We start from the raw sequence: 22,479 nt of genomic DNA, 5'->3' as shown, positions 1-22,479 counted from the left end.
TTGTGTGACTCTCTTGCAGGATCAGCAGACTTTATTGGACTGAATCACTACTCCACAGACTTCGTGACTTCTGGAGGGACTGGTATATCGCCCTCCAAAACCCGTGATTCCGGCGTCATCACTTCATATAACGAGGTAAGCTGTTACCGTTACCATCATTTGTGTAAAAGTGACAACAGTGAGTTTGCTGAAACAGCCGATATGTTCACCTAAATGTCACACATAACGAGAAGACAATGAATTGTGACAGCAGAGATTTATTGCGCACACCCAAATGAGTTTCATTCAGCTCCAAAACTTTCAAATGGTCCTTCAGTTCCATTGAGAACCATTATCCTCCCACCCTTTAGCATCCAAGTTAATTCACCCTAGTTCATTCCAAACTGAATGCGATGATATACTTCAAACGCTCTTCCCTCAACAACTTGTATTGTCAAAAATGCATTGAATTGGAAGGCATTATTTACTCAGGAATTCTATTATCAGTGTAACATTTAAAACTGGTGTTAATATTTATTTTACAGCGGTAATATGTAACAGATATGTAGTACAATTTCGTGCTTGTAAACCTGCGGTTGTTGCTGTTGTCTGAAGACAACAACAACCTGCGGCAGTATGGGCATACGCAAACTGCAGTAAGCTAAGTTCGAGATTCAGTATGGCTCGTGCTACGAGACGTTAATATGCACTCGTAGATAAAAGTTGCTAATACGAGCATATGAAAGTAATAAGTGTAGAGGAAAGCAATGCTATTAGAAAATGACAACATGGTTAATAACAGGACTGGAAAGAATGATAGTTTTTAACAATCAAAGCTAAGCTAATTGTTAAAGTGAAATTAAATTATAAACATAAAAATGTTAATGGAAAGACGATACATACTGCATGCACATAAAGTAGTAGTTGAACCATATACGACGTTTCAGGAGGGGTAATACATATTTTAGCAGACGGTAATATAAATTAATTCGTTCAAGAACGTCTAATGCAGTTACAAATTATGAGTATCCGAATACGTTATTTGTGTTTAGGTTTTGTAATGGAAACGCTGAGTCTACTTGTAGAGAATACGGCAGACGATTTCCTGTCAAAATTTATGACGTAAACGACCGTATCTTTTGATTGCATTGACCTAAAAGTTTAAACCTTTTACACTGTTCTAAACAGACGAACACAGACAGAGGGAGACAACACAAATAAAATAAAAAATTATTTTATATTATTAAAAATTAACAATGTTATGATTTTTTTTTTTCCTTTCCTTTTACTGCGAAACATTGCTTCCTGCCACATTTCACGATTGTAGATCTACGAAAATTATCCTATAGGTTTTGCTGAGTGAGTTTGCGAGTATCGAAATATGTGACATAAATTTCCGTACCTTTAGGCTGCATTGATTTAGATGATTAAATATTTTAATAAAAATAAAAAATTATTTTATATTATTACAAATTAACAATTTTATGATTTTTTTTCCTTTCCTTTTACTGCGAAACATTGCTTCCTGCCACATTTCACGATTGTAGATCTACGAAAATTATCCTATAGGTTTTGCTGAGTGAGTTTGCGAGTATCGAAATATGTGACATAAATTTCCGTACCTTTAGGCTGCATTGATTTAGATGATTAAATATTTTAATTGTCATGGGCCCGTTAGACGTTAACATTCGTCGTAAATTTCAACTTCATACGTCTACCCGGTTCCTGCTAAAAACGGTCTTACTAGACGGACAGCAAAGTTCACATAAGGATTCCACATTCCAGTGCCTGTGTTGTAAGGAATAGACACTGCAGCGACTACAGCCGGTATGAAATGTCTTTGCAGTTGAGAGTACGAGCATCCGTGAGATGTATAAGGGAATGACGAAAGTGAAAATTTGTGCCAGACCGGGACTCGAACCTGGGTTTGCCGCTTTACGCGAGTGGCCGCCCTAACCGCTTTTTTTTTCTCTCGGGACCTTTGCCTTTTTTTAAAAATTTTTTTATTTTTTTTATATTTTTTTTTCTACCTATCTAGCCTAAAAACAAAAACAAAGATAGTGCCACCGCCACTTTCATCCTACAGTTAACTAGGACGGCCGTTCGCCACCACTTTAGATTTTGCGAACGAAACAAAAATTAAATATGCCTCTGAACTTTTAATATAAAAAAATAATAAAAGGAGAAAGGAAAGGGTATAATACGTTATTATATTTGATTTGTTTTTCATTTTGTTCTTAGTTTGTTCTTGTGTATTTATTTGGATCCTAAACGCAGGTCTCCTGCCCACTTTTTTTAATCTTTTTTTTATTTATATAGATATCAATGTGCGAACAGTCATAGTTAATCAAGCCTGGAAAACTAAATCAGAATGAAGACACCATCGAAGATATTAAACGTAAATAACATGAAAAAGAAAGCTACCACGTCGTAGTTAGGCTTCCCATTGACTGCGCCCACTGATAAAGATTGTTCAATATATGCTCGTTTGCAGTTTGTTCTGACCTCATCTGCCACTGCCTGGAACATTTCAGCTGCACGGTGGGCTGTGAAAGGCGCTCCATAGGCAGTTTGCGAAGCATTGTCGATATCTGGTATGCCCGGAAATAGCATGATGTCTTTCTTGCAAATAGAGCCAGAAGTCAAGGAAATTCTTGTGTCCGTCACGACAGAGGTAATGGACCGCATGTCCACGTATCCAGGTGACGGAGTTGGTTCGAGTCTTGGGGTAAAATGTCTCATCCGTAAACAATAACGTGCGTGCAGATATATGCTCCGGCCTAACTCGCAAGACATAAGCCAGCATCTGCCGCACTAGGTGCCAAACCGCTTCCGCCTCTCCGCAGCTGAGGCGGTGCTCGTCAGAATCTACAGTGTTACAACCCACACAATTAGGAGATTCTGCCATGCGGATATTGTAAAGACGTTCTTGCGTCACCAGCTTCCCATTAACGACTACGTACCATTGGGAAACAACGTCGGAATCAAGCATGGCATCGTGTAAAGTCTTCCACACAACGCGCCACCGTACGTCAGGATATTTTGGTTCGACCACATTTAGGGGGCGCCGTTGCATCATGTCGTGATAAATACGTCGAGTCGTGGCCATTTGTGGTGTCGTGAGCGCTACACTGCAATAACTTTGTTCTAAATAGAAACGTCCTATATAAAAGAGGGGCGCTGGGATGTCCTGTAGTGGCACCGGCGCTCTTAGTGAAGCAGGTCGTAGCGCCGTCAGAAGCAGACTCGTGAGGCTCGTAGGACAACGGCGCAGCAGACATAAATGTGAGCTAACATAGAGGGCAATGGCCCTATCATGGACGTTGACTAGGCCGAGACCACCTTTTTCCTTGGGGAGAGTAAGAGATACGTATCTGATCTTCAGTAACATACCAGCAGTGACGAAGTATCCCAGCGCTGCCATAATGCTACGAGCCAAGGGTTTCGGAATGGGTAGCATTTGGGCGACATGCGGTATGCGGGACGCAAGGTATACATTGGCATTATACGCCCGCTGAACGATGTTGAAGGATCGCAAGCGCTGATTTGCAATTCCGGCCCTAATTTGGTGAAGAAGGCGTCGATAATTGAGCGTCGTCGCGCGTCGCATGTCGTTCATGAACTCTAAGCCCAAGCAGCGGACAGTATCACTGAAGTGTAAGGGGGCAATGTGTTCCTGCGGTAGCCCAATCCCGATGCTCAAGGCGACAGATTTGTCAACGTTGATTTGGCTACCAGAAGCTGTACCGTAGGTTGCAATCCAGTCCAACGTCGCGGCCATATCGTCAGCTCCTCGTATGACGATCATCAAATCATCCGCATATGCGGTGCAGCGATAGATGGAGCCGCCGAACTGTATCCCAGTGAGCCTGTCTCGGAGACCACACAACAAAGGTTCTAAGGCCAATGCAAATAACAATGTTGATAATGGACATCCCTGTTGTACTGATCGGCGGATCGGCATGGGTGCCGTCAGTCTTCCATTAACAAGAACTCGAGAAGTAGCCCCATGCAGAAGGCGTGTCAACACTGTGATAAAGGGGTCGGGATATTCCATGCGCCGTAGAACGTCAGTGAGGAAAGTGTGGCCCACACGGTCAAAAGCCTGGCTAAAGTGGATAGACGCCAGGGCTGCCGGCAAACGTCTCACCCGTGCAAGGGAGATGAGATCTCTGTAACGACATAACGCAGTTCTGATGTTGTTGGGTCCCCCCAAGAACATCTGATCGCTGGACAGGACGTGCAATAGTGTGCCCCGAAGACGTTCTGATAGCAGCCTCGAAAAAATCTTGAAGGCGCTGTTCAATAACGTTAAGGGGCGATAATCGCGGACATGATTCCGTCCCTTCGGCTTATGGATGGGGACAATCAGTCCTTCCAAGAACGGTGCAGGCAGCGGTATACCCGGGGACATCAATTCCTGACAAATTTCAACCAAACTTGGTACCAACAGTTGTTTAAATGCTCGATAGAACTCTAATGGTAATCCATCGATTCCTGGTGATTTATGGGGAGCACCTTTACCAATGGCGTCGAGCACTTCCTCTTCTGTCACTTCTCCCAATAAGGTCGGTACCATGTCTGGTGGAACTGTACCGTGGACATGTGCTGAAACGGAGTCTACCGTCGCCATATCAGAGAGCACTGCTGAATAAAGTTGCGCGTAATGCCCATAGAAGGCTTCTGCTATATCTGCTTGTTCTGCCACGTGTCGTCCGTCGTCCGTTATCATGTCGGTTACCAGTGCCCTACGGCGCCTCCTGCGTTCTAGGAGCACGTGGTGCATAGATGGCCTTTCTGATTGTATCATGTCTGGAGCACGCGACCGTATAACAGCGCCTTGTAAATGATGGCGTGCTAAGGAGATGAGTTGCGCTTTCGCGCGATTGACTATGATCTGCCGGTCAGGTGAGGGCTCCATAGCAAGACATTCCCGTAGGACGGTGTAATAAAAGTTTTCCGTGCTCCTCCTCCATGCCGCCGCTTCCCGGCCGTAAGCCATGAAGGTGCGCCTAAGAGCAGGCTTCGCACATTCAATCCACCAACTGAGGGCCGATCGGTAACGACCACGACGCTGTAAGGACGCGTTCCACGACTCTTCGATAGCACGTTTACATGCCGGCTCGTCTAGATGGGCGACGTTCAGTTTCCAGGGGGGCCTACTGCGCCACACACGTGCAGCTGGGAGGGCAATGGTGCAAATATAGGCTGTGTGGTCGGTGAATGCAGTGGGCCAGAGCTCTGCTCCTCTCATCGCCGTCGAAAGGGTGCTTGTGACGTAAATCCTGTCTAACCGACTTGATGAATGACTTGTATAGTGGGTGTATCCAGGAGATGGGCCACGGATATGGCGCCACGTGTCAATCAGGTGGAGGTCACGTACTAGCATTTCCAATTCCGCACACGGGACGTGATGTGGCTGCTGATCAGACGGAGATAATGTACAGTTAAAATCTCCTCCGATCACCATATCGTCTATGCGGCCCATAAATAGACGTGTGATATCTTCCGAAAAGAAGCGGGCCCGATCTCTCCGTCTCCCTGATCCTGAAGGGGCATAGACATTGATGAGTCGTACACCGTTGACAGTTACTGCCATGGCTCTTGCACTCGGTAAGTACAGTACGTCCGTAGCCTCCAAACCGTCCCGTAGCAGAACAGCCACACCACAATCGGTAGAAGAGGCGTGGGAGATGTGGGCGGTATATCCGTAGAAGTCAGGGAAACTAGCGACACATACTTCCTGTAAGAGGGCCACGTCGACGTCCGCCGCATCAAGCATGCGTTGTAGCATTGTCAGTTTGTGTGGTGCCCTTATCGCGTTGATATTGATTGTGGCTAGGCGAAAGGTGTGCTGCCTAGCCTCTTCACCTAGGGTAGACCCCATGGCAATCAAAGCTAACCGCAAGAGATGCCGGACCTACCAAATTCGTTACAAATTATGCGTCTTTTACGATAGGAGTGGCATCTCCAATGCCACCCCCTCCGCTGTCACCCGTGCCCTCTTTAGGAAGTTCCTCAACATCGTCCGACCACAGTGGCTGCGACACGATGCTGTGTAGCTGATCGGCACCTAAATCTCCCGCAAGTACGTCGTCTTTGTTAGAGGTAGACGGAGCGCCATCCATCGACGCGACCTGCTGAATCCGTGGTGCAAGAAGTAACTTGGCACTCGTGGTATGGGCAAGTGAACCGTCTACACCAATTAGATTCTCAGCAGGCGCACCATCCATGCCGTCTGAGGAGATGTCACCTTCTTGACCGGCCGTGTGTAGGAGGCAATCGTCTGAAGGGGTCCGCCGACGTCGCTTCCGTCGTCGAGGCGAACGTTGCTTGCGAACGTGGACATCCGTATCCGAATGTGGGAGGCAATCCAGCGTCGTATCACCTTCCGCTAGGAAAGCCGCGGTCGGGACAATGTTCGCGTCCACGTCCATCGCGTTCTGGATGTTACGTTGCGTCTGGAGTCCGTGGGACTGTTGCTGCTGTTGTTGCTGTGGAGGGGGCGACATATGGGTTGGCATCGGGGGTCCTTCCTCTTCCTCCCTTAGTACTTCTGGCGTCGATGGGTGTGTCTGATCGCCCGTTTCGTCCTCAACTATGGTGCCCATCGTCGTCTGAGCGTACGTGAGGGGCAGGATTGTCGTCCCCGTCGGGGAAACGGAGTCTCCCACTGGTATCTGCGTAATTCGACGTTGTAAGCAGCTCGATCGAACATGGCCTTCCTGCCCACATCCGGAACAGGTACGCGGCTGACCGTCGTACATGATGATTGCACGACAGCCACCGATGTTCAAATAGGACGGCACATGTTTCTTGAGCTCAATTTTAATTTGGCGCACACCATTGTCGAGAAAGTTTGCCACTTTTCTGCAACGTGGTTGATAACATTGCCGTACGGTCGGAAGGCGGCCTTGACAACTTCCTCTGGGACCTCGAAGGGGAGCTCAAAAACCCTTACAGTCCTTAGGCCCATGCCTGCATGATCCACCGTCACTGCACCGATATGCCCGTCAGAATGTTTGAATCTGAGAGAGTTCTAGTATTTAGACACCACTGTCGCGCAGACCTCTGCACTGGTCATTTTAACATAAACCACGCTCGCCGTTATAGAAAAATGTATTCCGACGACAGTCGCCGGATCTAAACGTAGATCGTCGCGTATGAACTGTTCTATTTCATAGGCTCGAGGACGCGCGTGGTCTGGTTGGAAGGTAATTTTGATCGTATCGTGGCGCCATGTGTGTGCCATAGTCGCACCGAACTTGAAACTAATACAACTCGCGTCGCGAGAAGGTAAACACAAGCAAGCGCTCACGGTCGCGCACGGCGGGGCGCAGCGGACGTCCTCGCCCCACCGCAGCCGAAAGCAGACTGACTAACGCATGCGCCCGCTTTGGATACCCGTGGAAGACTTTTGGCCAGGCCTAGAGTTCCATATGTCGTCGTTCCTGTGTCACAGCCTGCACCCGTACGCACAGTACTTAATTCCCGTGCAAGGGAGGACATTTTAATTAGAAGTTGCTGCCTGGTATGAGTGGATAAATATGATATTGCCGTGCCTGTGTTGTTAAGAAAAACGACGCAATATTCCATCGGAGGTGCATGCATGGATCTATCCAAGCACAGCTGATAGTTGTTCTTACTCGCAACTGAGAATACACTAGTGGCCATAAAAATTGCTACAACACAAAGAAATGAAGATGGTAAACGGGTATTCATTGGACAAATATACTATACTAGAACTGACATGTGATTACATTTTCTCGCAATTTTGGTGTATAGATCCTGAGAAATCAGTACCCAGAACACCTCTGGCCGTAATAAAGGCCTTGATACGCCTGGGCATTGAGTCAAACAGAGCTTGGATGGGGTGTACAGGTACAGCTGCCTATGTAGCTTCAACACCATACCACAGTTCATCAAGAGTATTGTAACGAGCCAGTTGCTCGGCCACCATCGACCAGACGTTTTCAATTGGTGAGAGATCTGAAGAATGTGCTGGCCAGGGCAGCGGTCGAGCATTTTCTGTTTCCAGAAAGGCCCGTACAGGACCTGCAACATGCGGTCGTGCATTATCCTGCTGAAATGTAGGGTTTCGCAGGGATCGAGTGAAGGGTACAGCCACGGGTCGTAACGCATCTGAAATGTAGCGTCCACTGTTCAAAGTGCCGTCAATGCGAACAAGATGTGACAGAGATGTGTAAGCAGTGACACCCCATACCGTCACGCCGGGTGATACGCCAGTATGGCGATGACGAATACACGCTTCAAATGTGCGTTCACCGCGGTGTCACCAAACACGGATGCGACCATCATGATGCTATTAACAGAACCTGGATTCATCCGAAAGAATGACGTTTTGCCGTTCGTGCACCCAGGTTCATCGTTGAGTACACCATCACTGGCGCTCCTGTCTGTAATGAAGGGTCAAGGGTAACCGCAGCGATGGTCTCCGAGCTGATAGTCAATGCTGCTACAAACGTCGTCCAACTGTTCGTGCAGATGGTTGTTGTCTTGCAAACGTCCCCATCTGTTGACAAAGGGATCGAGACGTGGCTGCACGATCCGTTACAGCCATGCGGACAAGATGCCTGTCATCTCGACTGCTTGTGATACGAGGCCGTTGGGATCCAGCACGGCGTTCCGTATTACCCTCCTGAACCCATCGATTCCACATTCTGCTAACAGTCATTGGATCTCGATCAACGCGAGCAGCAATGTCGCGATAAGATAAACCGCAATCGCGATAGGCTACAATTCGACTTTTATCAAAGTCGGAAACGTGGTGCTACGCATTTCTCCTCTTTACACGAGGCATCACAACAACGTTTCACCAGGCAACGCCGGTCAACTGCTGTTTGTGCATGAGAAATCGGTTGGAAATTTTCCTCGCGTCAGCACGTTGTAGATGTCGCCACCGGCGCCAACCTTGTGTGAATGCTCTGAAAAGCTAATCATTTGCATATCACAGCATCTTCTTCCTGTCCGTTAAATTTCGCGTCTGTAACACGTCATCTTCGTGATTTTAATGGCCATGTGTTTCATCTATTCATGTATTTCATAACGGCTACAGTCGCCGCAGTGCCACTTCTCCGAACATGCATGCATGCATACGTGTCCGAAAAATCATTGGATCCTTCTTAACAACACAGTCACTGTAATTGTGGTATAGTCAATGCCCAAACCGTGGCGCCTGCAGCTGCGTGGCCGCGGTCTTTACGTCATACAGCCAACGGCCGGCACGCCCCGCTTATGCGCAGCTCTGCACAGCAGTACAGCGCAGGCGGGGGCCTCACACACTGAGTGTCTCTGCACTGTGATGGCAACCTCGGCCGGCGTCCTCCCGAGAGACAGTTACGGGAGGCCGCGCCGCCAATCATAACAGGACACGACAAGCGGACTCGATTACGGTGGGCATATTCCTCCGCCACTCGCCCTATATAGCATCATACGCTGCCACGCCTAGCGTTTCAGTCCTTGCCACCCTCTGCAATGTCATCCTTGCGACTGGTTTCTACCCCAACCTGTGGAAAACCTCCCTTAACCTGATGTTCTCCAAACTCAACAAGCCTTCATCTGATGCCTCTTCCTATCGTCCTATCTGTCTCACATCGGTGTTCAGCAGGCTCTTGGAATTTCCCGGCGCATCCATCACCACCTCCGTCAAAACCACCTCCTCCCCAACACCCAATGTGGCTTTCGACCAACTCCTCCACCTCACTCATCTCCTCTCCCTCCAGCTTAACTCCCGTCGCTCCTTCATTTTTGTCTCCCTTGACCTCGAAAATGCCTACGACCGTGTCTGGCATCCAAACCTACGCCCTACCTATCAACTACATCCGCCTGATGGCCTCCTTCCTCTCCCGCCACCTCTCCTATGTTACCATCCATAATGACAATTCCCACACCTTCTACCCGTCTGCAGGTGTGCCCCAGGGCTCTGCCCTCCCCTCTCCTCTACCTCGTGTACACGGCAGATATGCCCCAATCCTCCCCCCCACCCACCCTCCAGTACATCTTTTGCAATATGCTGGTGACACCACATTCCTCTCCTACCCTCCAACGGTCCCAACGCCTTCTCCAGAATCACCTTGACCTTTTTGCCACATGGTGTAACTGGATCCTGAAAATCAATCCTTCCAAGACCTAGGCAATCATTATAGGTGGTACCACTCGCTCCTTCCAGCTTCTGGATTTCTCCCTTACTGTCTGCGCCCATCCTGTCCTCCTCACCCCCACCCTCACCTACCTTGGCCTCACCATTGACCGTCACCTCACCTGGATCCCTCATCTCTGCTCCATCCAATCCAAAGCCCACAACCGCCTCCAACTCCTCCAACTCCTCTCTGGCTGGACATGGGGGTTGCACCCCTCTACCAGCCTCCACACCTACAAATCCTTAATCCGTCCCATCCTCTGTTATGCCAGTCCTGCCTGGATATCTGTCCCCCCCCCCCCCCAAGTTCTATAAGTCCCTCCAGAGCCTTGAGCATCATGCAGTCCGCCTCGCCTTCCGTATCCGCAGACGTCCCCCACGTGGATCCTCTATGACCTCATTCCTTTCCCCCATCTGCTCCTATTCCTCTCCCCCACTTCCATCCCCTTTTTTCCCCATCTCCCCTCTCTCTGCCCCCTTCTCTCCCTCGAGTCCTTTTGCATTTCCCTCCTCTAACTTTTCTCATTCCCTCTCGCGTCTGCCCTGCCCCTCTCCCCCCTTCTGAGTCCTCTCCCTCCTTGGTTCCCCCCCCCCCCCTTTTCGTTTTTTCCTCTCCTCTCTCCTTGTTTTCCCCCACCTCCGGGTCCCCTCCCCCTCCCATCTGCCCTTGGCTCGGGAGTGTCATCTTTGTGCTGCCATTTTCGTGCACTATTTTACAGTGAGTGATCTGTGTTGTGTGTCTTTTGGGAAGTGTTGCGAATGGCCATCATACTGTCGCTGGGTGTGATTTTTTATCTCTTGCGAACAGATACCAGACTGTCGCCATGTTTTTTTTAATTCTGTGTCTACTATGTTACCTGTCTGATTCCTATGTATTTTATTAACATTCCCAAGCCCTTTGCTTTCTGTTTTAACTTTCCGCATTTTTCCGCCATTTTACACTTTAAACCACAGTTTTATCGCCTGTTTTTCTTGTTTCTTTTCTTCTTCCGTTTTTAAAAAAGTCTGTAGGCTGTAGAGCAGCGTACTAAGCTGCTGCCAGCCCGCCCCCTTCGGGGGGAATTGAAAATCAATAAAGGAAAAAAATACGTCTGGCAGTTCCGTGTTGGGCTACCTTCTTGCTACGTCGATGTCGTACCCAGGAACGACGCTACACTGTGCTACGACTGTTTACCATACCGGGACGTGGATTCTGCAGCTTAGTCGATGCTCTTGGGGGGGGGGGGGGGGGTTCTTTGGGGGAAGAGACCAATCTGCGAGGTCACCGGTCTCATCGGATTAGGGAACGACGGCGAAGGAAGTCGGCCGTGCCCTTTCAAACGAACCATCCCGGCCTTTGCATGGAGTGATTTAGGGAAATCACGGAAAACCTAAATCAGGATGGCCGGACACAGGATTGAACCGTCGTCCTCCCGCTGCTCTTGATCAAGCACGAAGTTGTGTTAGTATTGTGAAACTGTTGGCAATAAACAGAATTTGGAACTCACGCTAATCGATATTTGTTGTTTCTCCAATTACGGATACAACAGTAATATCATATTTATCTGGCCACGCCAGGTTCGACTTTTAATTGAAATGCCTAACCTGCTCGAGAACCACATTATGCGTGTCAGAGTGCAAGTTGTGACACAGGAATGACGACGTATGGAAGTTTGGGTCTGGGAGTGAGTCGAGGACGGGTAGTCAAAGTGCTTAAGGCTACCGCACGCGTAAGGTGGGAAATCCGGTTTTGTGTTCCGGTCCGGTACAAATTTTCACTGTCGTCATTCACTCGTGCAACTGATGGTTGCTCGTATTCGCAACTGCGAAGACATTTCATGTACAAGGATTCCGTTTCTGCCGATTGAGGGAGGGAGCTCTAAAAATTGTCAGTACTCAGCCCTAGTTTTTACTGCACGCCAAGGCGTTTTGTCTTCTGAAATCTGCCATACTAAAAGCCATTGTGAGTGTACGAGGATTTTTCCAAATATTTACTATTGTCTATGGATCTGAAACGTCATATGAATCGGCGGATACCTAGAAAGGAACGGTGGTGGAAGATGGTTTTGTGGTTGCCTTGGATTTATGGGGAGGCTTTGTGTGTGTGTTTGTAAGAGAGAGAGAGAGAGAGAGAGAGAGAGAGAGAGAGAGAGATCTAGGCATAGAGAGAAAGAAAGAGAGGGAGAGAGAACGTTACCAATAGAGCCTATGAATTAAGCTGAAGAATGAGTGAATGTTCAAAACATTTATACCTGTCTTAAAAAGAAAGTATTACTGGAAAAGTGATAAATACAATAAACGTCTTCCTTTTTTTTTCAGGCAGTTCCTTGGGGATTCCGAAGTTTACTGAACTGGATTGCTAACGAGTATCCTGGATATCCGATTTTTGTAACAGAGAATGGTCTGAGGAATTCAGGAGGACGGAACGACACTGACAGAATCGACTACTATATAGTACGTAACACTCACTGCCCTGTGTCGCACTCAGACTTTGGTTTTGACGTCTTCGAGCTCGTTTCAGTTACAAGGACTGTATTTTTTACCTGTAGGGTTTCTTGGGAGCTCTTCTGGAAGCAGTGAACGTTGACGGAGTTCCAGTGATTGGGTACACGACGTGGACTCTCATGGACAACGTGGAATGGAGTTTGGGAACCAGGTGAGTAATCCTGGAAATCTTTGTTCATCAGACACTGTCCTCTAATAAGTTTGGATTGGCCGGTGGTCTGAAACACCAAAACATTTTCTGTTATGAAAAGTTAGACAATTCTAATGAAGTACTTCTTTCGCTAATTTGGGAACAAATAGTAAGGAATATCTTTCTGTCTATAACTACAGCATACAGCCACTGATAGCAGTTGGTGTTTTTAGTGTGCTGGTGGGGCCATCTGAATTGTAGGAAAAAGCAGTCCTTCTCTTTGAGAAATACAACTGTCTACACATTAAATAATGCTCCGTGGGAAGTAACGAGAGAAGTGGCACGTGTGATCACATTTCTGTCCTCCTCTAATTATGGACATATTGTGCCTAACTCTAAAATGACAAAATTAATAAATCGACGAAATAAGATCACATTTGAGAATGCTTTATTTAAGGGACAGTATAGTTTGGTCCTAGAAACATTAGGATTCCTGTATTTTTCTAATAGTTTCTTCAAACGTAATAGTCAAGTATTTATTTATTACTGTCAAGAAACGTAGCCTTCCTTGATGTTTAGGAAGGTTGATGTCACCTCGGGACGTGCCTTGTATAGAAAGCCAACTCACACTGATCTGTATCTTCCGGTTGATAGTTTTCAACATGCGTGTCAGCGTGAGGGATATTTCGTACCTTGCCTCGAGGGCCCATGTCATCTCACACCCTGAAAGTTTGTCATCTGAATTTTCCCACCTCGAAGCCACTGTCTGTCAGTTGTAGTGAAAGACGTGCACTGCGCTATCAACTAACCATCAGTCGGGACAGTGATGACAATAATGCGGCGGTACCAAAGCCCACAGCCTTTTTATCTTCCGCAGATAGCACTTCCAGCAGTTTCACTCAAAGAAAAAAAGGAAAAAAAAGATGTCTTCCGAATGGGACTGAAACGGATGGGTATTATGTACATGTACAGACAAAACTGTGCAAGGAAACTGTACGGGGTATCCTGAACAAAACCCACACAAAAACACACACTCTCTCTCTCTCTCTCTCTCCCTCTCTCTCTCTCTTTCTCTCTCTCTCTAACTATCGATAACTTGTGACATTGGTCACTATTGTTGTATGGTGACGAAACTGTTTATAGCGTGTGTGTGTGTGTTGTTCAGCATACCCCCTACAATTTCCTTGCAAAGTGCTCTGTAGTTGCATTGTGCCTCAGAAATTACAGTAGGTGCACCTATCGAAACGTCAGTGTTTGCCGAAGACGTCACCCTGCTGCAATCCCATTTATCTGTACATTCTTGCATTGTCTTGAGCGATTTAGGGAAACCGTAGATATAGCTAAACCTGGAAGGCCAAGTGGGGATTCGATCAAGCACTTTAGTGTGTAACCATTACGCTCCATACTCTGGTTTCCGCTTTGTATTAATCGTCTTCATTGCTGTGAGAATTCTGCCAACTAGTTTAGCTTGATCGAGCAGAATGGGCAACCTGGAACAAAGTGTAACTGGTATAAATTTCAGAATCACTGATTATGCTAGGCGAAACCTGCATTTGTCACTCACCATAACCTAAAATTTGTCAGTGGTGTCACATTTCAAACAGCATCACGTACTACACAGACACTTGGTGCAGCAAATCCTCCCTTTCTGGATAGATGCACAGGTCTGCTATTAGACCGTTAATCTCTTCATAGACGCAGAATGGAGAATAATTGACGGACACTGGAGTAATTTCTACCGCGCTGCAAGCGAGGTTAGCATGGGTCATCAGTGTTCTCTTAAGACATTATCTCCTCGGAAAGCATCAACTGTAATTTCTGACAGTGCGCAGCTATCAGAAAGAAGTATCAAAAATAAATGTATTAATGTTCACTTAGAACTAAACAAAACATTAAACTGGTTCAAAGACTGACAGCAAACGACACGTGTCAGTCTATTGCCGGACTGGTGCGTCTCATATGACAGTCATAATTTGATAATCAGTACTACGAGGGCTATCCAGAAGATAACAGACGTTTTGGGTTCCATAACGTTCCTACACTCAGTACGTATCCAGTGGTGGTAACGTTTGGCCTGTGTCTTCTATTTTGCTTTCTGTGACTTGCTAAAATGTGTGCTGTAATGGAAAATCCTGCAAGTTGTGACGTGTGTTTTGTGATTAGGTTTTCGTCGCCAAAAACTGCTGACCAATTGAAATTTATCGCGACCTTTGTGATGGGCACGGGAAAGGAATAAAGGCTGAAAGCCGAGAGAGGCAATGGTGCACAGAGTTTAAAAATGGCCATACCAGTGTCCACGATAAAGGTCGCAGTGGTAGGTCTAGCCCTGTCGCTGACAAACTGGTGATCAAAATCAACACAAAATTCGTGAAAAATCGTCGTTTCACGGTTGTAGAACATTCGCAACATTTTTCCCAAATTTTTCGGATTTCAATGCATGGAACTGTGGCACAGAAGCGTGTTACTGCAATTTTTAATTTACGAAGATTGCCAAGGCCACGGAAAACAGACTGGCTACAGTACTGACCTTCCTCAAGATTACGAGGAAAACAGTAATAAAATTATCGATAGTACAATAACTGGGAACGAGCCTTGGGTGAAGCATATCAATTGCGAAACAAAAAGGCAATCGATGGAGTGGGGACACACAAATTCTTCATAGAGCCAAGGAAGAGTTTGCAAACGCTATTAACAAGAAATATCAAGGCTACTGTGTTTTGGGAGTCTGTGGTAGTGATTCTCCTTGATTTCCTTGAATGTGGCGTAACAGTTAATTCAGAGGGGTATTTTCAAACACTGACAAAGTTCAGGCGGGCGATACAAAATAAGTGTACGGGAAAACTTGGTGTGAAAGGAAATTTGTGGGAAGTTCCTATGGAGCCAAACCGCTGAGGTCATCGGTCCCTAGGCTTACACAGTACTTAACCTAATTTAAACTAACTTACGCTAAGGACAACACACACACACCCATGCCCGAGACAGGATTCGAATCTCCGAGGGGGAAGCCGCGAGAACCGTGACAGGGCTCCTGAGACCGCGCGGGTACCCCGTGCGGCTTAGCGTAAAAGTTTAGTTTTTTTCTTCACGACAACGGGCATCCACAGACAACCAATCGTACTCGAGTGCTCCGTCAGGATTTTGGATGGGAGGCGTTTGATGATCCAGCATACAGCCTGGATTTGCCACTGAGCGAGTACGACTGCTTCCAAGCAATGGAGGAATTGCTCGCTACACAACACTTCGATACTGACGCCGAACTGCATGCTCGTGGCAGCAGTCGGAGGGGGCAGATTTCCACAGAGACGATATTGAAAAATTTCTGCCAAGATATGCTAATCGCCTCAATTTGGAAGGCGATTATGTAGAAAAAGAGCTGAGGAGTGTACCTTTAAAATGTATATACTAAAATTTGGTTCTTCAACATGGGTAACTTTTTTATTTCAAAACGTCTGTTGCTTTTTGGATAGCCCTTGTATTTGAGTTTAATTCCAGTCTTTTCATTAAAATAATAACAACTATAATGAATAAGGTCTGATTGCCAAATGAAGCCAGCTAATTCTACGTTAACTCTTTTTTTTCGTGGTGGTTTTGCATGAATTTTTCTGTAGTTCAATTCAGTGCATGATTAGCCAAGGTGGATGCCCAGGCCAGTGACCCAGTGTTGGAAGGACCGCCTAGGGGCTGGGGGCTGCCTTTCCAGCTGCCTGGGCCTGGCGACGACGACACGTCTTCCTGCCGGTGTCACACAGTACTTTGCGCTCTGTGCGACGTGGGTCCGACGTCGCTGTCATAGAAATACATAACGTGTCGTGACGAACACCTCAGAAGAAAGTCACGAGTTTTACGAACCAGAGCGTCCGGGGCACACAGATTTCAAAGGCCCCACTTTCCAGGAACTCTATATGGAGGGCAGCCAGAGATAGAAAACATCTTTCCATACCGTCAGATACGGCTGGTCTGCTTTGCAAATGTAAATTCTGATCTCCTTTGGCCACCTCTCTGTTACCACCTTACGTGAGGTGGATGACCCTTGTCTTATAAAATTGAGAGGCCTCCTCATTGGTTAATCTAAACAAATTGCATTGCGGGACAAACCAAGTCGGAAGTTTTCGAGAAGTGTATAAGTGGAGAAAACGGCATTGGCAAGAGTATCTAACAGACTGGAGAGTGTGAGAGAAACGCACAACTATTTGAGAGTTCAAAGCCAGGTTGTGTAGCGACTGGTAAACATTATAAATCTATAGCATGGAGGCGAGACTTGCTGATTGGGCAACACTTTGCAAAGCTTTTGCCTCCGGTCCTCTGAAATTCTGTAGACTTGCATAAAAAGAGACAGGCCACAGAGAATACTAGAGGACAGACTTCTGCACAGTCCTCAGGAGAGAGCACACGACACTTCATAATAGTTATCGACAGAGAGGGTTCTTGAAGGACAACGCTAGGCTTAGGAATTTCAGCTGATGTGTCACAGTCTGCGGCAGATCACTTCAACTTCACTGAGTCTGCTGAGAGCTTGCAGCTTTGGCGAGGAGGGTGCTACAATTCACACGCATTTATCGGCTTGCTCTTACGGCAAGGCATATTTCAGAACCCAATATTTTCGTGAGTGTCCGCAACCTCATTACGATTCAGCCTGAAATGTCCGTTGTGTGTGTAATGATTTCATTCTTTTGGACAATACAGGCAACCACTGTGCAATCATCACGGATATAAATGTTGAAAAGTCATGTGTAGATTCTAGCTTCGTCCCATTCATCTGAATTACCCAATCTTTGCCAAGGTATTCACGTGTTCGATTTATAGTGATCCATGTTAACAGTTAGGCAACGGCTTCGCCACAGTGGATACATCGTTTCCCGTCAGATCACCGAAGTTAAGCGCTATCGGGCGCGGATGGCATTTGCATGGATGACCATCTGGGCCGCCATGCACTGTCGCCATTTTTTGTGGTGCACTCAGCCTCGTGATGCCAACTGAGGGGCTACTCGACCGATTAGCAGCGGCTCCGGTCAAAGAAAACCATCATAACGACTGGGAGAGTGGTGTGCTGACCACACGCCCCTCCTATCCGCATCCTCATCTGAGGATGACACGGCGGTCGGACATGCGAAGTAGACTACTTTTCGTGTTGAACTGTCACTTATTTCAGATACTGTTCTAATGGTAAATAAAGCAGCATTTAGTTTCTGAACGTGGGCTTTCCACAATAGCTTACTATCGATCCGAACGCCGAGGAACTTGAACTGTTCCGTCTCGCTTATAATATGCTCATTCTGTCTGATCAAAATATCAGTTCTGCTATTGCTGCTATGTTAACAGTTGATAGTTTCCTCATTCTCTGCATTGCTAATCCAGTAATAATTTATTTGTGGATGTCAACAGGGAATATTGTAATAAAATGATATAAATAAAGACCACTGCTTCATTTCGTGGTTAGCTGAACACTGTGTTTTTTATCTTGTCTGTGTTACAGCACGCAGGTCTCACGTTTGCTAACGCCATCCCGTGTCGTTAATTATCCATTGCAGAATACCTTTTTCACTTAATGTATTTGAGTACATGGGGTGCGATCTGAAAAAGGTAGGTCAATCAATGTTGATCATTCTGACATCGACAGGGGTACCGCCACCTATGTTGAAGGCTCAGCTGTAACCTCAAACCAATGCATTGTTAATGATTCTGTATCCACAGGTGTATGTATGTATGTTGAGGACTCCACCGTAACCACACATTCATCCTTAACAGAATGTGAAAATGAAGTAGCCTTTTTCAAAAACATATATACATCAACTCTGTACGTATTGATCCTGTAGAAATTACATTGATAAAAAACATTAAAGATTGACATAAACATAGATACAGATGATTTAAATAGTCATTGTCTCGCCCTCGTTTCGTAAACAGAAGGAAATGAAATGTTAACATATTGTACAATAAAAAAGAGCTGTCAGCCTACCAACTAGAATGATTTTAGAAGGGATGCATATAGTACATGTTCATAGCTTTATGTGCCAACTGTATGGTTGATGATCTGTGTGTGTGTGTGTGTGTGTGTGTGTGTGTGTGTGTCAAGTATCAACAACGCATCTCACGTAATGTAATAAAATTTTTATGCAGGGCAAAGTTTGGTCTGTACGAGGTGGATTTCAGCAGCCCAAACCTAACGAGAACGCCCAAGGTATCGGCCGGATTCATAGCAGAAGTCTACGGGAGCAGAGAGCTGCCAGAGCAATACTTTCGTTAGGAAGAGCTCATAGATGAGTCTGTGCGATAAATAAGTTACATGTTATTTCAGAAACTTCTCAATGTCTGAGCTAACAGATTACAAAACCAGCGTTAATACCAGAAGTCTACTGAAGCAGAGAGCTACCAGGTCAGCACTTTCGGTAGAAAAAGTTCATAGATGTATCTATGAGTGAAGTAGGTTTTAAGCCATATGTACCTTCAGAGACTACTGAATGGTTGAAATAATTATTATAAAATCAGTGTCAATAAATAAATTTATAAAAATAAATCGTTTGTACTTATTCTCCTTGTTAACAGAGACGTAGGTAGAAGTGTAAATCGTTGTTATTCTGTCACGCGGAATTGTAGATCGAAATAACTGATGTATTGGAACATGATTCAATTGGTTCAACACGTCTAGCAAATACTAGATTCTACTCATTAACTGTGTCTAGAGGAACTCAGCAATGAAAGTCATGAATTTTTCTGCTCCACGCTTGGCCATAGGGGATGCTCAATGTCACTCAATTGGGGAGCGTGAACGGGCATGACTTGAATGTTTGCCAATCCACGTCAAGTAGGTTGACAGTGATGACTGGAGCAATGTCGACTTGCAAGCTACGTCAGTGTTAGTGAATAACACTCATAGAGTTTCCTCACCTGAAAGTTACACATGACCAACGTAACCTATAAACTTAAATTTCAAAATACCACTATCGCGCCTCATTAATTGTATTTCATCTTTTTTCTTACCCGTGTTTCCCACTCACGTGTCTATACAATGCTAAGTCAGAGAACTGCATATTGAATAAAGCCTTCCTGAAATCTACATCTACATCTACATTCATACTCCGCAAGCCACCCAACGGTGTGTGGCGGAGGGCACTTTACGTGCCACTGTCATTACCTCCCTTTTCTGTTACAGTCGCGTATGGTTCGCGGGAAGAACGACTGTCTGAAAGCCTCCGTAAGCGCCCGAATCTCTCTAATTTTACATTCGTGATCTCCACGAGAGGTATAAGTAGGGGGAAGCAGTATATTCGATACCTCATCCAGAAACGCACCCTCTCGAAACCTGGCGAGCAAGCTACACCGCGATGCAGAGCGCCTCTCTTGCACAGTCTGCCACTTGAGTTTGCTCAACATCTCCGTAACGCTATCACGCTTACCAAATAACACTGTGACGAAACGCGCCGCTCTTCTTTGGATTTTCTCTATCTCCTCTGTCAACCCGACCTGGTACGGATCCCACACTGACGAGCAATACTCAAGTATAGGTCGAACGAGTGTTTTGTAAGCCACCTCCTTTGTTGATGGATTACATTTTCTAAGGACTCTCCTAATGAATCTCAACCTCGTATCCGCCTTACCAACAATTAATTTTATATGATCATTCCACTTCAAATCGTTCCGCACGCATACTCCCAGATATTTTACAGAAGTAACTGCTACCAGTGTTTGTTACACTATTGTATAATAATACAATAAAGGATCCTTCTATCTATGTATTCGCAATGCATTACATTTGTCTATGTTAAGGATCAGTTGCCACTCCCTGCACCAAGTGCCTATCCGCTGCAGATCTACCTGCATTTCGCTACAATTTTCTAATGCTGCAACTTCTCTGTATACTACAGCATCATCCGCGAAATGCCGCATGGAACTTCCGACACTATCTACTAGGTCATTTATATATATTGCGAAAAATCTACGTTAGTATTTGACACAAGTAGACCCGTTTCCCTTAAGTCTTCTTACGCCTCTTTAATCGATGTCTCAGTTTTTCAGTTTCCTTACTTACAGTTTTTTTTTTTTTTTGTCTTCTACTACTGGAACATCCTGAATTTTCGTGTTCGGCAAACGTCACTTCTTCTTCCTACTGCTGTTAATCATCTATGTCGCCCACAAACTTGGCATTGTGAGTCATGTCCCTTGCACTTTAATGTACCTGCCGAAGACGGCACAAGAAAACACAGTCAGGTACAAAATACTTGAAAATATTTACTATACTTTAACATCCTGCTCTGACAGACTTTAAAAAGAATTAATTCTTGAATATTTATAGAACGAAAGGAAACATTCGGACTTTGACTTGAATATTTACCAAACAGCCTGACTTCAACAAGTTAGTTGTGTTATCCTGAGTGAAGCAAATAAGGCTGAAGTCGCTAACTGTACTCACATAATGATGAGATGAGTTGAAATGGTAATGTTAGAGTTTTGTTGTAGAGTATTGCGTATGTTTTTATATGGTAGATATGATGAATAGCATGTTTGTATCTAGGGGTATGTACATGTTGGGAACGAACTAAGGTGTATCTGCAATGATTCTAAGTGCTTTGTTTTGAAACAATTTTAGTTTGTCCAGGGAGTATCAGTAGCTGTGTCTTAGAACTCACGACCATTCAGTAAAGTAGGAAGCACTGTGGTCTTTCAAATTAGCAGTTTCGCGGTGATTGTCAACCCATTGCCCTTGAGCACTGGGTATAACTGACGAAGCATGCGCAAACCCCTATTGCATGCACCGCTAAAGTGTAAACTCCAAACTAGTTTGTGATTAATTTTGAGGCCTAAATATTTTACCGATTCACACCAGAGGAGATCCCACCCGTCTAGAAAGAACTGAAGATTGGGAAGTCTCCTCCTGATAGTGAACATGGTAGCGTTGAATTTTTCGGGGTTAATTTACATCTTCCAAACGTTGCACCATTGAGTAATTTGCTGAAGGTGCCGCGGCAAGCGCATGACGTTGTAAGTGGGGTTTGGGTGGCGGGCATAGATTGTTGTACACAATGGTACCTCTAATACCCAGTAGCATACTATCTACAAGTACATCAAGGCACTGTTGGTCCAGAGTGACCGATTCCTCAACGGCGATTCAGTGTAGATCCCGTACGCTGCTGGTGGTCACGGAAGGCACCGTAACGGCTGTACGATACGTGAATGCCATCCTCCGACCCACAGTGCAACCATATCGGCAGCATATTGGCGAGGCATTCGTCTTCATGGGCGACAATTCGCGTCCCCATCGTGTGCATCTTATGACTGACTTCCTTCAGGATAACATCCCTCGGCTAGAGTGGCCAGCATGTTCTCCAGAAAAGAACCCTATCGAACATACCCGGGATAGATTGAAAAGGACTGTTTATGGACGACGTGACCTACCAACCACTCTGAGGCTTCTTTAACTGACAAGCATAACGTGCCATTATTACAAACGCGGACTAACAATCACGAGTCTAACCCTGCAATTACGCTTTACGCTATGCTTGCGAATTTTACCTTGAATTTCATCTTCAAGCGGAGTTAAACCATCTAAGTCCCTCCTGGCCGTATAAATGAAATCAGGCCATGAGTGTGGTAAGATCTGTCATCACCGACGTGAGGGCAGTGTGACATGTCCTCTGTCTCCGAGCTCTCGACCGACACTACTTAGAATCACGCTCCCCTGTTTCGCCCTCAGATTGAACCATCGATATCTGAGTACTTATTTATTCCCAAT

General features: G+C 45.8%; 1 protein-coding gene across 2 annotated transcripts in view; it reads left to right on the top strand.

The window, feature by feature from the left end:
- LOC126281534 (myrosinase 1-like) overlaps nucleotides 1–19,266 on the top strand; it is a 71,372-nt gene extending 52,106 nt beyond the window's left edge. The window contains exons 8-11 of one of the 2 annotated variants that reach the window (XM_049980582.1): nucleotides 20–135; nucleotides 12,437–12,571; nucleotides 12,667–12,773; nucleotides 18,870–19,266. In XM_049980582.1, coding sequence (XP_049836539.1) covers nucleotides 20–135; nucleotides 12,437–12,571; nucleotides 12,667–12,773; nucleotides 18,870–18,996 — 485 coding nt within the window. In that variant the 3' untranslated portion in view covers nucleotides 18,997–19,266. The remainder of the gene's footprint in view (nucleotides 1–19; nucleotides 136–12,436; nucleotides 12,572–12,666; nucleotides 12,774–18,869) is intronic. The other variant, XM_049980583.1, reaches the window with a different exon arrangement.
- Nucleotides 19,267–22,479: the final 3,213 nt, after the last annotated feature.

Source organism: Schistocerca gregaria, chromosome 7 (assembly GCF_023897955.1).
Source record: "Schistocerca gregaria isolate iqSchGreg1 chromosome 7, iqSchGreg1.2, whole genome shotgun sequence".
NCBI classification, from domain to species: domain Eukaryota; kingdom Metazoa; phylum Arthropoda; class Insecta; order Orthoptera; family Acrididae; genus Schistocerca; species Schistocerca gregaria.
The sequence above is the reverse complement of the archived record's forward strand: the minus strand, read 5'-3'. Positions and strand labels throughout refer to the sequence as shown.